This window comes from Rhinolophus sinicus, chromosome 7 (genome assembly GCF_057876585.1).
Source record: "Rhinolophus sinicus isolate RSI-liver-muscle chromosome 7, RSI-T2T, whole genome shotgun sequence".
NCBI classification, from domain to species: Eukaryota; Metazoa; Chordata; class Mammalia; order Chiroptera; family Rhinolophidae; genus Rhinolophus; species Rhinolophus sinicus.
In genome coordinates this window covers 47,409,099-47,424,936 of record NC_142507.1, presented here as the reverse complement: position 1 = coordinate 47,424,936, position 15,838 = coordinate 47,409,099, and the positions used below count along the sequence as shown (strand labels likewise).

General features: G+C 41.5%; 1 protein-coding gene across 2 annotated transcripts in view; it reads right to left on the bottom strand.

Annotated features, from left to right (window-relative positions):
* Positions 1 to 2,098: 2,098 nt before the first annotated feature.
* SLC22A15 (solute carrier family 22 member 15) overlaps positions 2,099 to 15,838 on the bottom strand; it is a 66,741-nt gene continuing 53,001 nt past the window's right edge. The window contains exons 9-12 of one of the 2 annotated variants that reach the window (XR_012491608.2): positions 8,831 to 8,951; positions 7,319 to 7,395; positions 5,121 to 5,309; positions 2,099 to 4,779 (exon numbers count right to left, since the gene is read on the bottom strand). Coding sequence is in view for 1 of the 2 variants with exons in the window: in XM_019730336.3 (XP_019585895.1) it covers positions 4,690 to 4,779; positions 5,121 to 5,309; positions 7,323 to 7,395; positions 8,831 to 8,951 (473 nt within the window). In the remaining variant the exon portion in view is untranslated. The remainder of the gene's footprint in view (positions 4,780 to 5,120; positions 5,310 to 7,318; positions 7,396 to 8,830; positions 8,952 to 15,838) is intronic. The other variant, XM_019730336.3, reaches the window with a different exon arrangement.

Below are 15,838 nucleotides of genomic sequence, written 5' to 3'. Positions count from 1 at the left end.
TTTATAAATGTGTATGTTTACACACACACACACACACACACACACACACACATGAACATTTTAAACATACAATCATGTATGACATGTTTCAGTCAACGACAGTGGTCCCATAAGAGTATAATGGAGCTGAAAAATTCCTATCGCCTAGTGACATCACACCATCATTAACAGAGAGGAATGTTCAATGGGTATTAGCTGCTTAGAAGCAAATCTATGATGAAAACAAGCAAACCACCATGGACACATTTCGGAAAAGAGTGACACCTCCTCAAGGAGTGCCTCACGCAGGTCCTTAGGACGAATTCCAGAAGAAGGCATTGCTGTCATAGAGGACAGCTCCCTGCCAGTCATTGCCCCTGAAGACCTTCCAGTGGGACAGGACATAGAGGGGGGGAGACAGGACACTGATGACCGGGCCCTGTGTAGGTCTAGCCAGTGAGTGTGTGTGTGTCTTTGAAGTTTTTAACAAAAATTTTTAGAAAGTGAAAAAAGTTTTTTAATAGAAAAAAAAAGCTTACAGAATAAAGAGATAAAGAAAGAAAAGCTTTTTGTACAGCTGTACAATGTGTTTGTGTTATTACAAGAGTCAAAAAGTTAAAACAATTTAAAGTTTATAAAGTTACAGTAAGCTGTGGTTAATTTAACACTGTGGCCCAAGTGTACGTGTTTATAAAGTCTGCAGGAGCGTGCAGTCATGTCCTTCCCATCCACTCACCCCTCCTCACTGACTCACCAGAGCAACTTCCGGTCCTGCCAGCTCCGTTCATGGTACGTGCCCTGCACAGGTGTACCACTGTCTATCTTTATACCACATCTTTACTGTCCCTTTTCTATGTTCAGATATGTTAGATACACAATTACTTACCGTTGTGTTACAGTACTCAGTGCAATAACATGTAAGGTTTGCAGCCTAAGGAGCAATGGGCTGTACCCTACAGCCTGGGTGTGCAGGAGGCTGTACTGTCTAGGGGTGTAAGTGCATTGTGATGTTTGCACAACATGAAATCGCCTACGGGGCATTTCTCAGAATGTATCCCTGTTGTTAAGTGATGCATGACTGTATAACTCTCTCTCTCTATATATAATATATATAACATATGTATCGTTTACATATATAATATATATTTACATTACATATGTTTGTAAGGGGAGGAGAGAGGGAGACTATATATATATATATACATATATATACACACACACACACACACACACACACATATATATATATGTCCCCCCCCCCCCATTGTGGGTCATGATAAAAAAACTTTGAAGGCTGAAGTACCAGGAAGGTGAAGAGACACTATTTGCCAATTCACCCATATGTACCACAATATCCCTTATTTTGCTAAGGAAATTTCCCTCTTATTCCTCGTCTGCTAATAGCTTTTATTTTGAGTAGGTGCTGAATTTTGCCAAATACTCTTTATGTATCTATTCAGGGAATCATAAGGTCTTTCTCTTTCAATGTACTGCATTATAGAAAACTGTCCAACACGCATTATTGCTGCATTTTTCTAGTTCTGAGAATATTTTTATAGTTATTTATTGTGTCCACGACTCCCTAACTTCGTCCCTGTCCCACATAGCACTCTAAACTTCTTGCAGAGTCTATATTTGCCCAATTTGTCAAAGATGCTACTATACATCCTGCCACATTCTGTGTGAACAAAAGGCCTACATTTTGTGATTCTTTATTAAATTCATAAGAAGCCAAAACACCTATACTTTATTTAGTTAAAAAGGTCCTTTATAGTTATGTTTCGAATTTAAGAACCAATAACCTAATAAGAATTTACAGCTATTGGAAAGCTATATTTTAATCCTGATACAATAATGTTAAGTATTTCAATGTTTTTGTTAAGACTATAACTCTACTAAAAGGATCTTCATCAATTTGACCTCCATAAAAATACCCGTCCAGATTATATTCATTTAAGCAGCGCCCCAGAAACTTTCACTGGCTTCTTATTTATGTGCTATATTTTGTTTATTTACTCATGTTTAAATACTAAAGCACATCTGTATTGCTTGAAAGCAGCCACATGACAAATTTTGCATTTTCAATGGGCAGTGGCTTCCACTCACCAAATCAGGAAACTACAACACAGTTTCTTTTAATATGTCCACTGGTGCAAAGGTTCTTGAGAAGCTGTTACAAGACCTTTGACCTTGGAAACCCGGGAGTTTCTTGGGCGTCTTACATTTTTCTTGCTGCGTTTTAGGAGAAAAGAAATTTAATTTTGAATACAGTAAAACAATTTTTAAAAAGAATACCTTTTACAAATCATTTGCACAAACAAAAAACATGTTACCTATAAGTTAAAAGCCTTTCAATAATTTAATCAACACAAATATACACAGGTACACATTCTCTACAATCGTTATACTTTAACAGTTAATATCAAAAGGGAAACAATCTGTTTTTATAAAAGGAAGGGGAATGAAAAAGCTGTAATTACCATATTACACTTTGCCAAAAGACCATCTAGAAAGAAACAAAATTCTGTGACACATCTGACATGAGTGGCTGATAGCACATCTAGCCTTACTAAGCAACATGTGCTCAAACTGTGTATCTCTCCCTCTTTTCTTCCATCCCATAGCTGGGAAAAGAGGATACCCAGGGACAAAACTAATGGAATCCTCATATATTTAGCCAGGGGCAGAGGGAACTCCCGTGCCAACAGACAGATAAATTCCCAACTGGAAATTCCCAACAAAGCCTCAACACTGGTTGTCTCTGGGTGTTGGGACTTGTGGTGATAAATTAACTTCTAGTCTCCAAATTTTCTATAATGGGATGTATTGCTCTTACAACACAAAGAGAGTTCCCACCAACCCCAAATCACAGGTATGCTAGTATGTTGTTTTACTGTGAATGCTCCAACCATTGAAGAAGAACTTCGAAGGGTCCTTGTAAGTTCTCCCTTTCTTCCTCTCCTGGTGGTGGGCAGAGTCTCCGTTTTCCAGAGAAAGAGAAGCAGGATTACACAGTCTGGGGGTTGGGGTCAGATCTGCCCAGGCTTTACAAAAATGATGCTGGGAGGAATTCCACAATTTCCCTGATGGCTAGAAACCAGGATACTTACTAACCCTTGCTGTGTCTAGGCCCATGTTCTGGGCACAACAGAGGGAGATAAAAAGTAATGGAGCCGGCCCCTATCTAGGAAGAGCACAATCCATAAACAAGGGCATAAAGAACATAGGAATAGTTTAACCTATACACAGGTCCAGGCTGATACAGCGCAAACTACAAGGAAGAAGGTGGGAGAGTATTGGAGCCAACTGGGAGTGACGCCTCCAAGATTTCCAGAAGCGGTCACAGTGATGTCTTCTCCTTACCGCTAATGCAATTTCTTTTTTCTCGACGAGATTAACAGAAATGGAAATTCTGAAAACACAGGAATTTTTCCAGTTGGGGAAAGCGACCCAAAGCAATGCTGCCCAAGCTCATTGATTGCCGGTTAATACTCAGGGTTGAGGTTACATTCAAGTTTCACGGTAAAACACATATTTTCAGCACATGATTTTAAGAAACTAGGGGTACGATTTATTTGAAAGTTGGTAGTCCTTAATGAAAAGCCAAATTTTCCTATGACGTTACTGTGCCTTCTGCATTTGACTGGACAGGCAGGGGCTGATCTTGGATAAAAAGAGTTCAAGTTCTTAAGTGTTGCCTAAGTCCCTCATGGCACAATCCTGAAAACAACTGAAATAAAACACCGTGGAAGATAGTTTTCTTCCTTATTCAAAATGGCACCTCCCCTCCCCGCCTTCTAACGTCCAAGTGCTCACCATGTCACTTTGTGCCTTCCCTCCACCATCATCAAACTGCATCATATACTGGGCACGATTCTGAAGTTATTGCTGGTACTAGGGCCTGAGATGGAAATTCTTTTGGAGGTGCGCCCAAGTGGGGAACTGAAGAGATTATGCAATTGGAGTGGCGAAGGGAGCTAACAGGGAGTTGCAGTCACACCTCTGACGCTGAGAAAGTTGCTTTGGTACAATTGGCTTTTCCTAGAGGATCATCTGTGAGAATAAAGGCACAGGTTGCTCAAGCCACTCATGAGGCTGGGAACCAAGCTGAGGACCCAAATGTCATCAGTTCCACTGAAGCTGGAGGGCCTTGGGCCACACAGATGACCTCTCGGTGCTTTTCCTCTGGCACAAAAAGAAAACGCTCACACCAACCTGCCTCAGAAGATTCCTGGTGAGGAGCCACTGATGAGGGTAGATGTCAAATATGGTATGAACATGAATCTTAAGGACCTAAAGATGAAATCTTAAGGGTGTTTATCTCAGCCCACTAAATTAGCGGGAAGAAAGTTTACATACATGCTTTTAGATCACGATGAAGGACAAGCAACATGATGAAACTTCTAGAAACAAATCAGCTTGCCACGCTGGCATGTAGGTTTGAGCTGTCTGGCCAGAGGTCGTGATTCTGCGCTAAACCTGAATTCTGGACATTTAACAACTATTCCCTCAAGACAGTGACGGCCTCTCCCACGAAATCTCTTCTCTGACTTGCTCTGTGCCTGGAAAAAAAAAATCAGTCTCCATGCGGAGTACCTCCCATGTCGGCTCCAGCCTGTCTTCCTATAAGTCTCTTCAGTTTCCTGGGAGGACCTGCCTTAGCCAGAGGCACAAAACATGATCTGCTTCCGAGGAGGATTCTGGGGTTCTTCACTTAATCATCTGAGTCTCTTCATCTGCGTCGTAAAATTCTTCCTCTTCCTCACTCTCACTCCCGACAGCACTCTCCTTGTCCGCAGACTGAAAACAAGAAAGGAGAACAGGGCAGCGAAAGGACAGCATGACATTTCTAAAATGAAAATTACTATCCAACGTTCATTCCACGGACAACTGTCTTTTGATGGCATCGAGTCCCTAAGAATTAGCTCCGAAGGTGTTCTAAGAAAGCGAATGAATCATCGAGTATCTTGATTTCTCTGAAAAGCAGCGGCTACTAGATCCCACCTTTGTTTCCAAGCAGTTTTGCTGGGTTCTATTTAATCTAACCAGACATACTTCTCCCACTCCCACCCCCACCCCCACCCCCACCCCATCATCATCTAAGTGGTAAATCTCAATGGTTAGGACTAATACTTCCATACCTGTGAGGGATCCAAGGTCTGTAAAGACAGAGCTTCCTCCCCGAGCCTCCGATACGAATATACCCGGAGGTCAGAAACTGTCTCCAGCAACGGAGTATTAAGGGTTTCTGGCAGTAATAAACTCAGGAGGCCGGAGGTCAGGCCCGTGGCTCCAAAGACAATGAAGGGTAAAGACCACTGCACGTATTTCTGTAGGGGCGGGGAGAGGAATGGAAACCAACAAAAACTCAGTATTAGTTTCCTTGGAGACGACATCCGCAGACTTATGACTGAGCGACTGTCCTGTTTACTATCCAGTTCGTATGTTCCCACTCGACTGCACTGTCACCCACTTCTTTCCCCATAGAGAATTACCCTGGGAATTCAGTGATTCCTCAGGCACCCAGAGATAGGTGCGAGTAAATCACATAGCCCTGGTTTGTGGATCAGAAGCAGCAGACAGTTTTGTGTGGAGGGTGGCGATTGTGGGAGTAGCAGCCAAGCCTCTGTGGCCTGAGTCTGTCAGGAATCAGGGGCTCAGGTTCTATACCTCCCAGGCATGTAGCTTCTAACGCAGCGATCTCCCCATACTCTTCCCTTAGGAGACACCCCAGATATTGGCTGGTGATCAACTTGAAAGTTCTCAGCCCTGGAATCAACCAAACAGTCCCACAAATGCTCGCTGATTCGCTTAGTACCATAAATGAGAGGCATGGGGGGCGGTTAAAAGTGTAAACGCCCTGAGAAGAAAAGGAGAAACCCAAAGAACCCTACACATACAAAGGGTTGGAAACTACCTGAACTGAACATGACAAGAGGCCAGTGACACAAGCACTTGCTTTGGAGATCCAAAAAATATTCTCAGGAAAATTGAAATCGTGTTTTTTACACACAAACAGGTTCAAAGATAACACCACAGAAAAACAGACAGACAAACAAAAAATGGTCCTTGCAGGATGGTGCCCTGGGGCCTGAGCTGATAATAACTTTCTTGAATTCCTGCACAGGAGTTGCTCAGTATTATCTCCTTGTTTGGGCTTCCAAATTCTGTGAGTAGGACCACTACCGGTTAGGCTGTCCCCTCAGGTAATAGTGTGCTGATTTTTCAAAAGAGAAGAGATGATGGTGGAGGAGAACCTCTGACCTTAGGCCATTTACATGCAGACACATGTCCAGCATTGCGAGTGCTGTTGTTGAATAAAAGGGAACAGAACACTTTCACCTCTCCTCAATTTAGTAAGAAATCAGTAGAAACACAGTGCTGGGTATGACAGTGTTTTAGGCTAGCCATCCAAAGGTGGGTGTCTTTCATGATAGACCCCTCCTGTGAGACACATTTTGCAGAATGGAACTAATGACTCCTTCATAAGGGTCCTAGAACCTACCATTAAGCACGAGACCTGGAGAGAGAGCCTCAGAAAGAGGAAGTGTATCACAACTCAAAAACAGAAAAAGCTACCATGGCATTTCAGAGATACCCTGTCCTAGGAGGTGGTGAGTCAAGTTGCCTGAGTAACGAACAGGTTCAAAGTGCCACACCAGGTCTAGTCACCCTTCGAGGAGTCTTGGCTGGGAAAGTCACAGAGCACACCAAGCAGAGACACGTGTAGGTTCTGTCACAGAACCTGAACATTTCACGACTGGAAGGATGGCAGGGCTGTCATTTAAGTCGAGCGCCTTTGTTTTGACTATAAAATTTAGAAAATGGCAACAAGTATGAAGAAACACACGTATTTCTCTTCTCGTTTTCTTTTCCAAGAGGTGTGCCTTTGGGGAAGGCAGCTGACGCCTTTTTGCCATCCGCTCATCTGTAACACAGGGTAACAACAATGCCTACCTCATATGGTTACTATGAAGATGGCCTAAGATGGTATATGTAAGGAGCTTAGCACAGAGCCCAGCACACAGCGGAAACTTAATAAATATTCACTAATGGACTAACTTGTGAATGGGGACAGAAAGGGGGTGAGCTGGCATTAACTCCCCAATGAATACAGACAAACAAAACATCAGAGCCGTGGGGGTGAAAGCATCCTCGGTAAGAGTACATGCGATCGGACTGATATTTAATCTAAAAGGATCTTTAATCTAAAAGGCACAGGTTCACATGTGTGGTCGGGCTGATCCTAAATAGCCACTGTTCATTATCTCTTTCTACTCAAAAGCACAAGCATTTCCAAAGCAGAGAATCAAGAAAAACAAAACCAGGAGGTACAAACCAACCAGTGAGGGGACGAAGGGAGCGATAATCCCACCAACTCGGGAGAACATGGAACAAGTCCCAAGCCCCACATTCCTGAAAGGCAAAAGAAACAGTTAAAGAAAAATCAGTAAGTTCTACGGGGACATTTAAAGACCCTGGGGATAGTGGGCCTAGGATAATATATCCCAAAGTAGAAGCACAGGCTCCTATGTAGCAGAGCTGACTACCAGGACTTTCTGTGGTGGGGCAAATGCTCTATGATTGCGCTGTCCGACGTGAACGTCTCTGCAAGCTAGACACAGGCAGCGACTGAGCGCTCAAAAGGACTACAAACGGGGAAATGAATGTTTAACATTTCATCTTAATTCATTTAAATTTAAACAGTCACATGAGGCTAACAACTACCACATTGGACAGTGCGGCTCTGAGCACGTGAGTATTTCTTGCCCAACGTGCTCATGGGTTTTTTATGTTTTAGGTCTCCAGTCAGTTAACACAGCCATAGGGGAGCCAGGGCTTTGTGGCCTGAAACACCTGCCCATTTATTGAAACTCAACTAATTAACGATGAAAGGGTCAGGCTTATACATAGGAGTTGACTGAGCTCATATTCTTAGGGAACCAAGAACATTATCTTCTTGGGAAGTGTGGGTATGAAAAAAGTGGGAGGAAGCGAGAATGGTAATGGTTATAAGTAGGGTGACCATGCATCACCCCACCACCCCAGACTAATTGCTAATTGCTAATAGCACCCACATTCCAGAAAGCAGGTTATGGGCACAAGTAGGAAATGACTAGCCAATTGCAGAAATATGATCTCTTACTAGGAAAAAGGTGAAAAAAACCCATTGGGCTTCCTGTGTGGATAAGGGAAAGAGAAGGGTCCATTTGGAATGAGCCTCAAAAAAAACTGCTCACCGAGGGAATACTGGCCTAGCCCACGGAGGCAGTTCTGGGAACCCCTGCCCTACAAATTTTGGGGTGTTTTGTTTTCAGACCTATTTTCTGAGGGGAAATTTAGGACAAAATATGTTCTTTTTTATAAAAGCAGGTCCTACTCATTAAAAACCACTTTTAAGAACTAATGTGTAAATTGAATCGTCACGCATTACCATGTGGAATTATCTTCTTTAAAATGTGTATGTTTTGTGCTCACGTGTAGGCTCGGTGAGAACAGGGACTTCGTCTCTTTGTCTGCCGTGTGCCTGACACAGGATGGGTGACTGAATAAATGAGGTCCACCGAAATACAATGACATCCGAGCACTATTTGGGCGACAGGATAGGTTTGGAGCAGAGCACTTTGCTCACCATTTACAGGGGGCCTCCAGCTCCAGCTCCAGCTCATTTTCCTCAGCCCAACGAGCAAAGAGCGGTCTACACAGACAGCTTACAACTGCTTGCTGAATTGTTGCTGGCCCGTACTGACTCAGCTCCAGGTGAAGTAGGAACTGTCACCTCCGTTGATGCAAGCACCCACACCAACATGCGGGGTGTGTGAGGGAGAAGGTGGCTGTGTGTGAGACGTACCTGATGACCGTAGGGTAAAGCTCAGAGGTGTAGATATACACGATGTTGAAAGCAGCACTGATGGTCAGCTTCCCCAGCAGAGACAAGGAATGGCTGTTCACCACTGCAAACACCCCTGTGTCTGAGGAGGACAAGGGCCACACCTGTGAGGGCCTTAGTGGAACGAATCTTTTTTTCAATGATACATTTAATTCGGAAGGAGTAAGAGGCATTCAGGGTGATCTCAAACAGCAAAGAGGGAAGATGACTGAATACACATACAGAAGGTTTCGGGATCACATCCTACACACGTGCGAACATGTTCGCAATGCTCTGGCTAGCCCCACGACATCGTAGATAGTGGCGGTTGGTAAGGGTGATTAAACTTGCACTCACCGCTGCATGACAAAGCCCCCCTGAAAACTTTTCTACTGCAGTAAAATGAGTTTCAGGGAAATCTTTTTTTTTTTTCTTTTTTTTTAATTTATCGGGGTGACAATTGTTAGTAAAATTACATAGATTTCAGGTGTACAATTCTGTATTACATGATCTATAAATCCCATTGTGTGTTCATCACCCAGAGTCAGTTCTCCTTCCATCACCATATATTCGATCCCCCTTACGCTCATCTCCCACCCCCCAAGGGAAATCTTAAGTTTCAGCTACCAAGGGTGTTACTTGCCTCTCCTTTCTTCCCAACCTTGCTCAACAATCAATGATGTACAGTGGCGGTCAGCATGACAAGCCCTGGCTTATGAGGGGCGTTAAGTCTGATAGACAAGGGAAGCAGAGCTGAGGGCCAGAAAAACTCCTACCTTCGCTTTGCATTTCTTGGTGTTCCGTTGGAAAGACAAGAAATAATCCCATGAAATTACTCCCAGAAGACACAAAACATCAATGTTCATTCAAGAACAAGACTTAAATATGGGAACTCTTGTTCATCCTTCTTCCTCCCCAACTTCTTATCTGACTTACTAATCAATAATGACAGTTGACGGTCTTAATGCAACGTTTTTACGGAAAATGCAAAAATACATTTTAGGCCAGTTCATTGCCCTATCAAAAACATTATCAATTATCCTGTGGTTCTTTTTCGAATGTATTTAACCTCTCCTACTATCCTCTGCCTTCAAAATAACAATTCTCTTCTGAGGGAAACATAAAATGGTCCTCAACTCTGTAGTAGTTTCCTGGCTTCGTTGTCAAACATCTCCAATGAGTGACGTGCCCTTCACTTCCTTACGTGCAAACGCCCCGTAAGTCACCACGACCTGGCTCCCAATGCAATGCCATCCTCTCCTGAAACTACTACTCTTCTAGGTCAACAGTGATGTCTGATTCACCAAAGTAATTGCCTCTCATTCTCCCTGACATTTCTGCCAAATAGAACACGCCTGTCCCCTCTCTTGGGGACAATACCCGCTCCTTCCTTTGACCTTCACTGCCTCTATCTCCTGATCCATTCAACTGGCTCACTCCAGACACTCTCCTGCAGTTGCTGACGTTCCCATCTTGTCTGCCCACAGTCTATTTCGAGTTACCTCAGGCTGAGGCTGGCATCTTGTTTGTATCCCTGTCCCTCCCAGCACCTCCCATAGCTCGATGCGCAGTGGTACTCATTAAATATCGGTGGAACAAATCAGCAGAAGGAGTACGATAGGGATTAATTTAGTGAAAAGAACCTGTGTTCGTGCTCGCTCAGCTTCTCAGGAAGGAGGCACGTGATACACTCCATTCTAAAATATGTTTCACCTCCCCTGCTTGACAATGACATAAATCTTCATCAACTTTAAAGATGGCGTCATGAACACAGTGGCCCAGGCACTGCCAAACTCGACCATCTGGGGCTTTCTCCTCTTCTGCCAGGCTATTTGGAAGAAGATGCTAGCCATTTTAAGTGCTGAATATGTTATTTTACACCATGAGGTGCTTCTGGAAAAAGAATCCCACCTGTCAGCATTGACCCCTGAAATATGTGTCTGGACTTTACCACTTCAATTAATAATAATGAGGAACATTCAATTCACCAATTATTTTCCAGAAAAGTGAGTGAGTCAGGAAAAGGTATGGAGTGGCATGGAAGCAAACAGAAATGTGCACATCTGCTTGACTGCAAATAGTCTCCGGGACTGTTTTCAACCCGAACAAGATGGCATCTTTCAGAATTGAATGGAGACACGCTAAAACATCCTTAACAACAGGTTACGGATGGCCATCCTGAAAATTGAACTCAAATGGCACATCATAGAAGGCTTGTCATCTAAACACCCACAAGATCCAAGGCTAGAATAAGTCTCCCATGTAGGGCTCAGGACACGTCCAGCTGTGGCCCATCTGGGGAAGCCGGGACCAGCCCCGTGACCTCAGTGTGCTCCCATCAGCCTAACACCTCATCTGATGCTTGAAACTTCTCTCCAGTGTTCTTGCCAACAGAGTCTGCAGTCACCACTTAAACTTGGAGGAATTCACTTTTGCCCAAGTTAGTCCATGTAAATTTCAGACAGCTCTGTTTATTAGATAATTATTTCCCATTCTTTTTGAGACTCCTGCCTGTGGAACTGCTGGGCGTTGGTCATCCTGAGTTAACGTTTAGGAAGGCTTTGCAGCCACTGGGCTGGTTCCCTGCATTCCTGACCTTTGGTTCTTTACCAAAAAATCAGATATTATTGGCTATTACCAATGAATGTTCACAGCAACTGTTTAGAAAAAAGCGCGACTTAAAAGGGAAAATTTAACTCAATTATCTTTGCAAAAAAACAGAATTCTCAAAATACTTGTCTCCTTCAAAGTACTGAACTCATGAGGTTGTATGTTTATTCCTATGATGCAGTTATTAAGGTCATAATTTTTGGAACTAATTATCTGGAAGTTTTCTCAGAGCTGATTTGGCCTCAGCAGGACAAAATGTCTCTCAGTATGTTACAGTCACATTTCACTGACCCAAAATACTAAAAATTCAACTTAATCATCCACTTCATTCACTGGGTGACTATAGCAAATGTTTTATTGTTTGTGCATACAGTGTTTCCCCGAAAATAAGACCGGGTCTTATATTCATTTTTGCTCCAAAAGACGCATTAGGGCTTATGTTCAGGGGATGTCATCCTGAAAAATCATGCTAGGGCTTATTTTCTGGTTAGGTCTTATTTTGGGGGAAACACGGTAGGTAAAAAAATCTTTAAAACAGGGGGTGGCCAGTGAGCTCAGTTGGTTAGAACATGGTGCTAATAACACCAAGGTTGCAGGTTCAATCCCTGCATGGGCCACTGTGAGCTGCGCCATCCTTAAAAATGAATGAATGAATGAATAAATAAAAAATATTTTTTTTAAAAATCTTTAAGACAGTGGTAGGTCCTCTATTATGATACATAGGTTAGGCCAAAAAACACAATTATTTTGCTTCCCTTTGGCTTTTTTTTTTTTTTTTTTTTTTTTTTTTAATATCACATATGCACACAGTTCTGTCACTAGAGAATCACCATTTCTAGAATTTCACATGAATAATTGTTTGTAGACTTTTGTGTCTGGCTTCTTTTAGTTAGTATAACACTTCTGAAAGGTATCTCTATTCTTATGTGTATCAGTAGGTTTTAGATCATTCCTTTTTGCTGGTTGAGTAATATTTCATTGTATGGACATACCACAAGTTGTTTATCCATTCTTCAGCTGATGGGCATTTGGTTTTCTTCCAATTTGGGGCTATTACTAATAAAGCTACTATTTGCATCAAAGTCTGTGTGGATCTGTGTTGCTGCTTCTCTTGGATAAAGTTGAATCATATAGTAAGTGTATGTTTCACTTTAAAATAAGCTGCTAATGTTTTCCAAAGTATCTGTACAATTTTGCATTTCTATTGGCAGTATATAAGTGTTCCAGTTCCTCCTGTTATCATTGTCAGCATTTGGTATGGCCAGTATTTTTCATTTTAGTCATACTAAGAGGTGTGTAGTGGTGTCTCAGCATGGTTTTAATTTCTATTTCCCTAATGTCTAATGAGATTGAACATCTTTTACCATGCTTATTTGCAATTTTTATATCCTTTTAGATAAGTGTCTGTTCAAATCTTTTGCCCATGTTTTCCTCATTACTGAATTGTAAGATTCTATATTCTGGATACAAGTCCTTTATCAGGCATGTAGTTTGCAAATATCTTTCCCATTCTGCACCTTACTTTTCATTTCATTAATAATGTTTTTTAAAAAACAAAAGTTTTTAATTTTGATGAAGTCTTAAGGTGAATTTCTTTTTCCTTTCTGTGTCTTCTGTGTCCTTTATAAGAAATCTTTGCCTAACCTAAAGTCAACAAGATTTTCTCCTATGTTCTCTTTTGGAGGTTGAATAGATTTAGCCTTTACATTTAGGTCTACTATCAACTGTGAGTTAGTTACTGCATACAATATAACATGGTTGAAGTTAAATTTTTGCATATGGATATCCAATTATTCCAGCATAATTTGTTGAAAACATTGTCTTTTCCTCATTTAACTGACCTATCTTTGTTAAAAAATCAATTGACCGTGTGCATTTTTCTCTATATATGTTATGACTGAATAAAACATTTATAATAGGTGAGTAAAAATCTCATCCCCTCCTCACAAAATAAAAATCAATTGACCATATAGGTGGGTCTATTTCCTACTCAATTCTGTTCCACTACCTATCTCTACAACCGTTTCTATGCTAATATCACACTGTCTTGAATGTAACTTTGTAGTAAGTTTTAAAATCAGGTAGGGTAAGCCCTCCAACTTTGTTTTCCTTGATAAACATTACTTTGGATCTTCTAGATCCTTTGCATTTCTATACAATTTTAGGTTTCAACTTGTCAACATCTATCAATAAAAAGAAGCCTGCTGGAAATTTTGTTGGGATTGTGCTGATGATAGATCAATTTGGGGAGAACGGACATTTTAAACAACATTTTCTGATCCTTTCGTATGGTAATCTCTTCATTGGTTTTATTATTATTACTATTACCACCAATGCGTTTATTTGGTCTTTAATTTCTCTCATCAGCGCTTTATATTTTATAGTTTTCTATATTTTGTAAAATTTATCCCTACATATTATGTGTTTTTAATTTTACTACAGTGTCGTATTACTTTATTTCAATTTTAAATTACTGTGTTAATACACAGAAATAACATTGCATGTCACATGACTCTGCTAAACTCATTTATTAATTCTAGTAGATTTTTTTGGTATGTTCCTTAGGATTTTCAATGGAGATAATCACGTGGTCTTGTAAATAAAGTTTTACTTCTTTCTTTCCAATTTGGATCCCTTCAATTTCTTTTTACTGCCTCATTGTAGTCTCTTGTAATTTCAGTACCATGCTCTACAGAAGGTGTAAGAATGGACATCTTTGCTCTCGTCCTGGTCTTAGGGTGCAAAAAGGCCAGGTACGAGGTCTTGTTTATGAACAGTATTCTGTTTAGAGCAGGCACTAGAGAAGTCAGCTGAATAAAAAATGGGCAGGCCGAGACTGACAAAAGAAATGAGACACAAAGGCTCCACTAGAGCTGAGTCTGAGCACACGCCCTTCAACTATGAAACTTGTTCATCTAGTCACGTGCTGGGACTTCCCAGTATTCAGATTCTCTGGCAGGACCACCACTGCCAGAAACCTCCTTGCCAACCTCCTTCCCTGGTGCCACCCTTACAACCCAGGTTCTTGAACCCTAGACAATTCCCATCAGGCCTGTCCACTGAAGACTATGAACTGGCCAGCGTTAATCCTCTAACACCACAGCTTCACCATTTGCAATGAATACTTTGGTTCTAAAATTCTAAGAAGGCAAAACAGCATTTCGCAACCAACACTGACTTAAGAGTCATAAAGACCTGAAATCTGACTCCCAGGTGTGCTACTTACTTGCTGTGCAACTTTGGACAAGTTGCTCGACCTATCTGAGCTTTAGTTTCCTTATAAAATGGAGATAATATGTAATACCTTCTATATGTGAAAGGACCCAGCACATAGTTCTCTTGTCTTTATTAAGACACTTAATAAATGGTAGCCAGGAGTGTAAGCTTAATTAGGGTCCTTCAAGCAAGATAAAATGTATGATGACCAATCTGTGGAAAAACTTAGTGGCTACCTGGTAACATTATCCCCAGAGGGAGAACACTCATCTGGAGGCCAGCCAGTGTGCAAATATGAACTGGACAGAGCACTTTGTCTAATAATTATAAACCACAGGCTAAGAAACACCAAATAATCTATTTTCTAGCTGTCTGGCTGTCTCTTCTAGTTATAGCTCTATGTCTGTGCCTCAGACATAGAGAACCACAGTTATATATAGATACTAAAAAAAGGCTGGTAGGTAGAGGGACACCTGAGTTGGCAGAAAGGAGAGAATTAATGCATGTTTGCTGAGGGGAAAAGAGAGGGGGAAATGAGCATAAAAAGCTGTGAGTGGTCTCCAAGCTCACACAAGATGCTAACAGAATTTTTCAAACTACGAAGCGTTGTTTTAAATATGTGTTTATCAGAACTTTCACAACATGTAGCTTACAGCTCAGAACCTTTAAAAAACTGAGATTTCAAAGAAAGCCATGGAAATCTGTTAAAGAGTAACTATGAGAGGTTCAAAGAAAGTTTAAAAAACAAATGTTTCTGAGCTCAAAAAAGAGAAGATTCAGGATCAGCTAGACGGCTCTCTGCAAGTGTAGAAAGGATTATGCGAAAAAAGTAAAAGGGTGGCCATCTGTTCTCTGTCTCCAGTGAAGAATAAAATGAAAGGAAATGGGCTCAATTGTCGTGGAAGAGCATCATTCTAACATTCTAATGGCTATCAAAAATAGAAACAATTTTGCTAAAGGACATTACTGAATTTCTTTCCCTGGAAATCTTCAAAAATAGACTAGATGTCCACTTTTCCAACTATCAGAGAGTATCACGTTCCTAAGGCACGTGGAGTGTACACGACACTCAGCTATGTTACGTTTCTTACACTCTGCTATGCTAGGTGTCCACCAAGGGGCACAATTGATAAAGGATTGAAGCTGCTCTCTTAAAACAGGCTG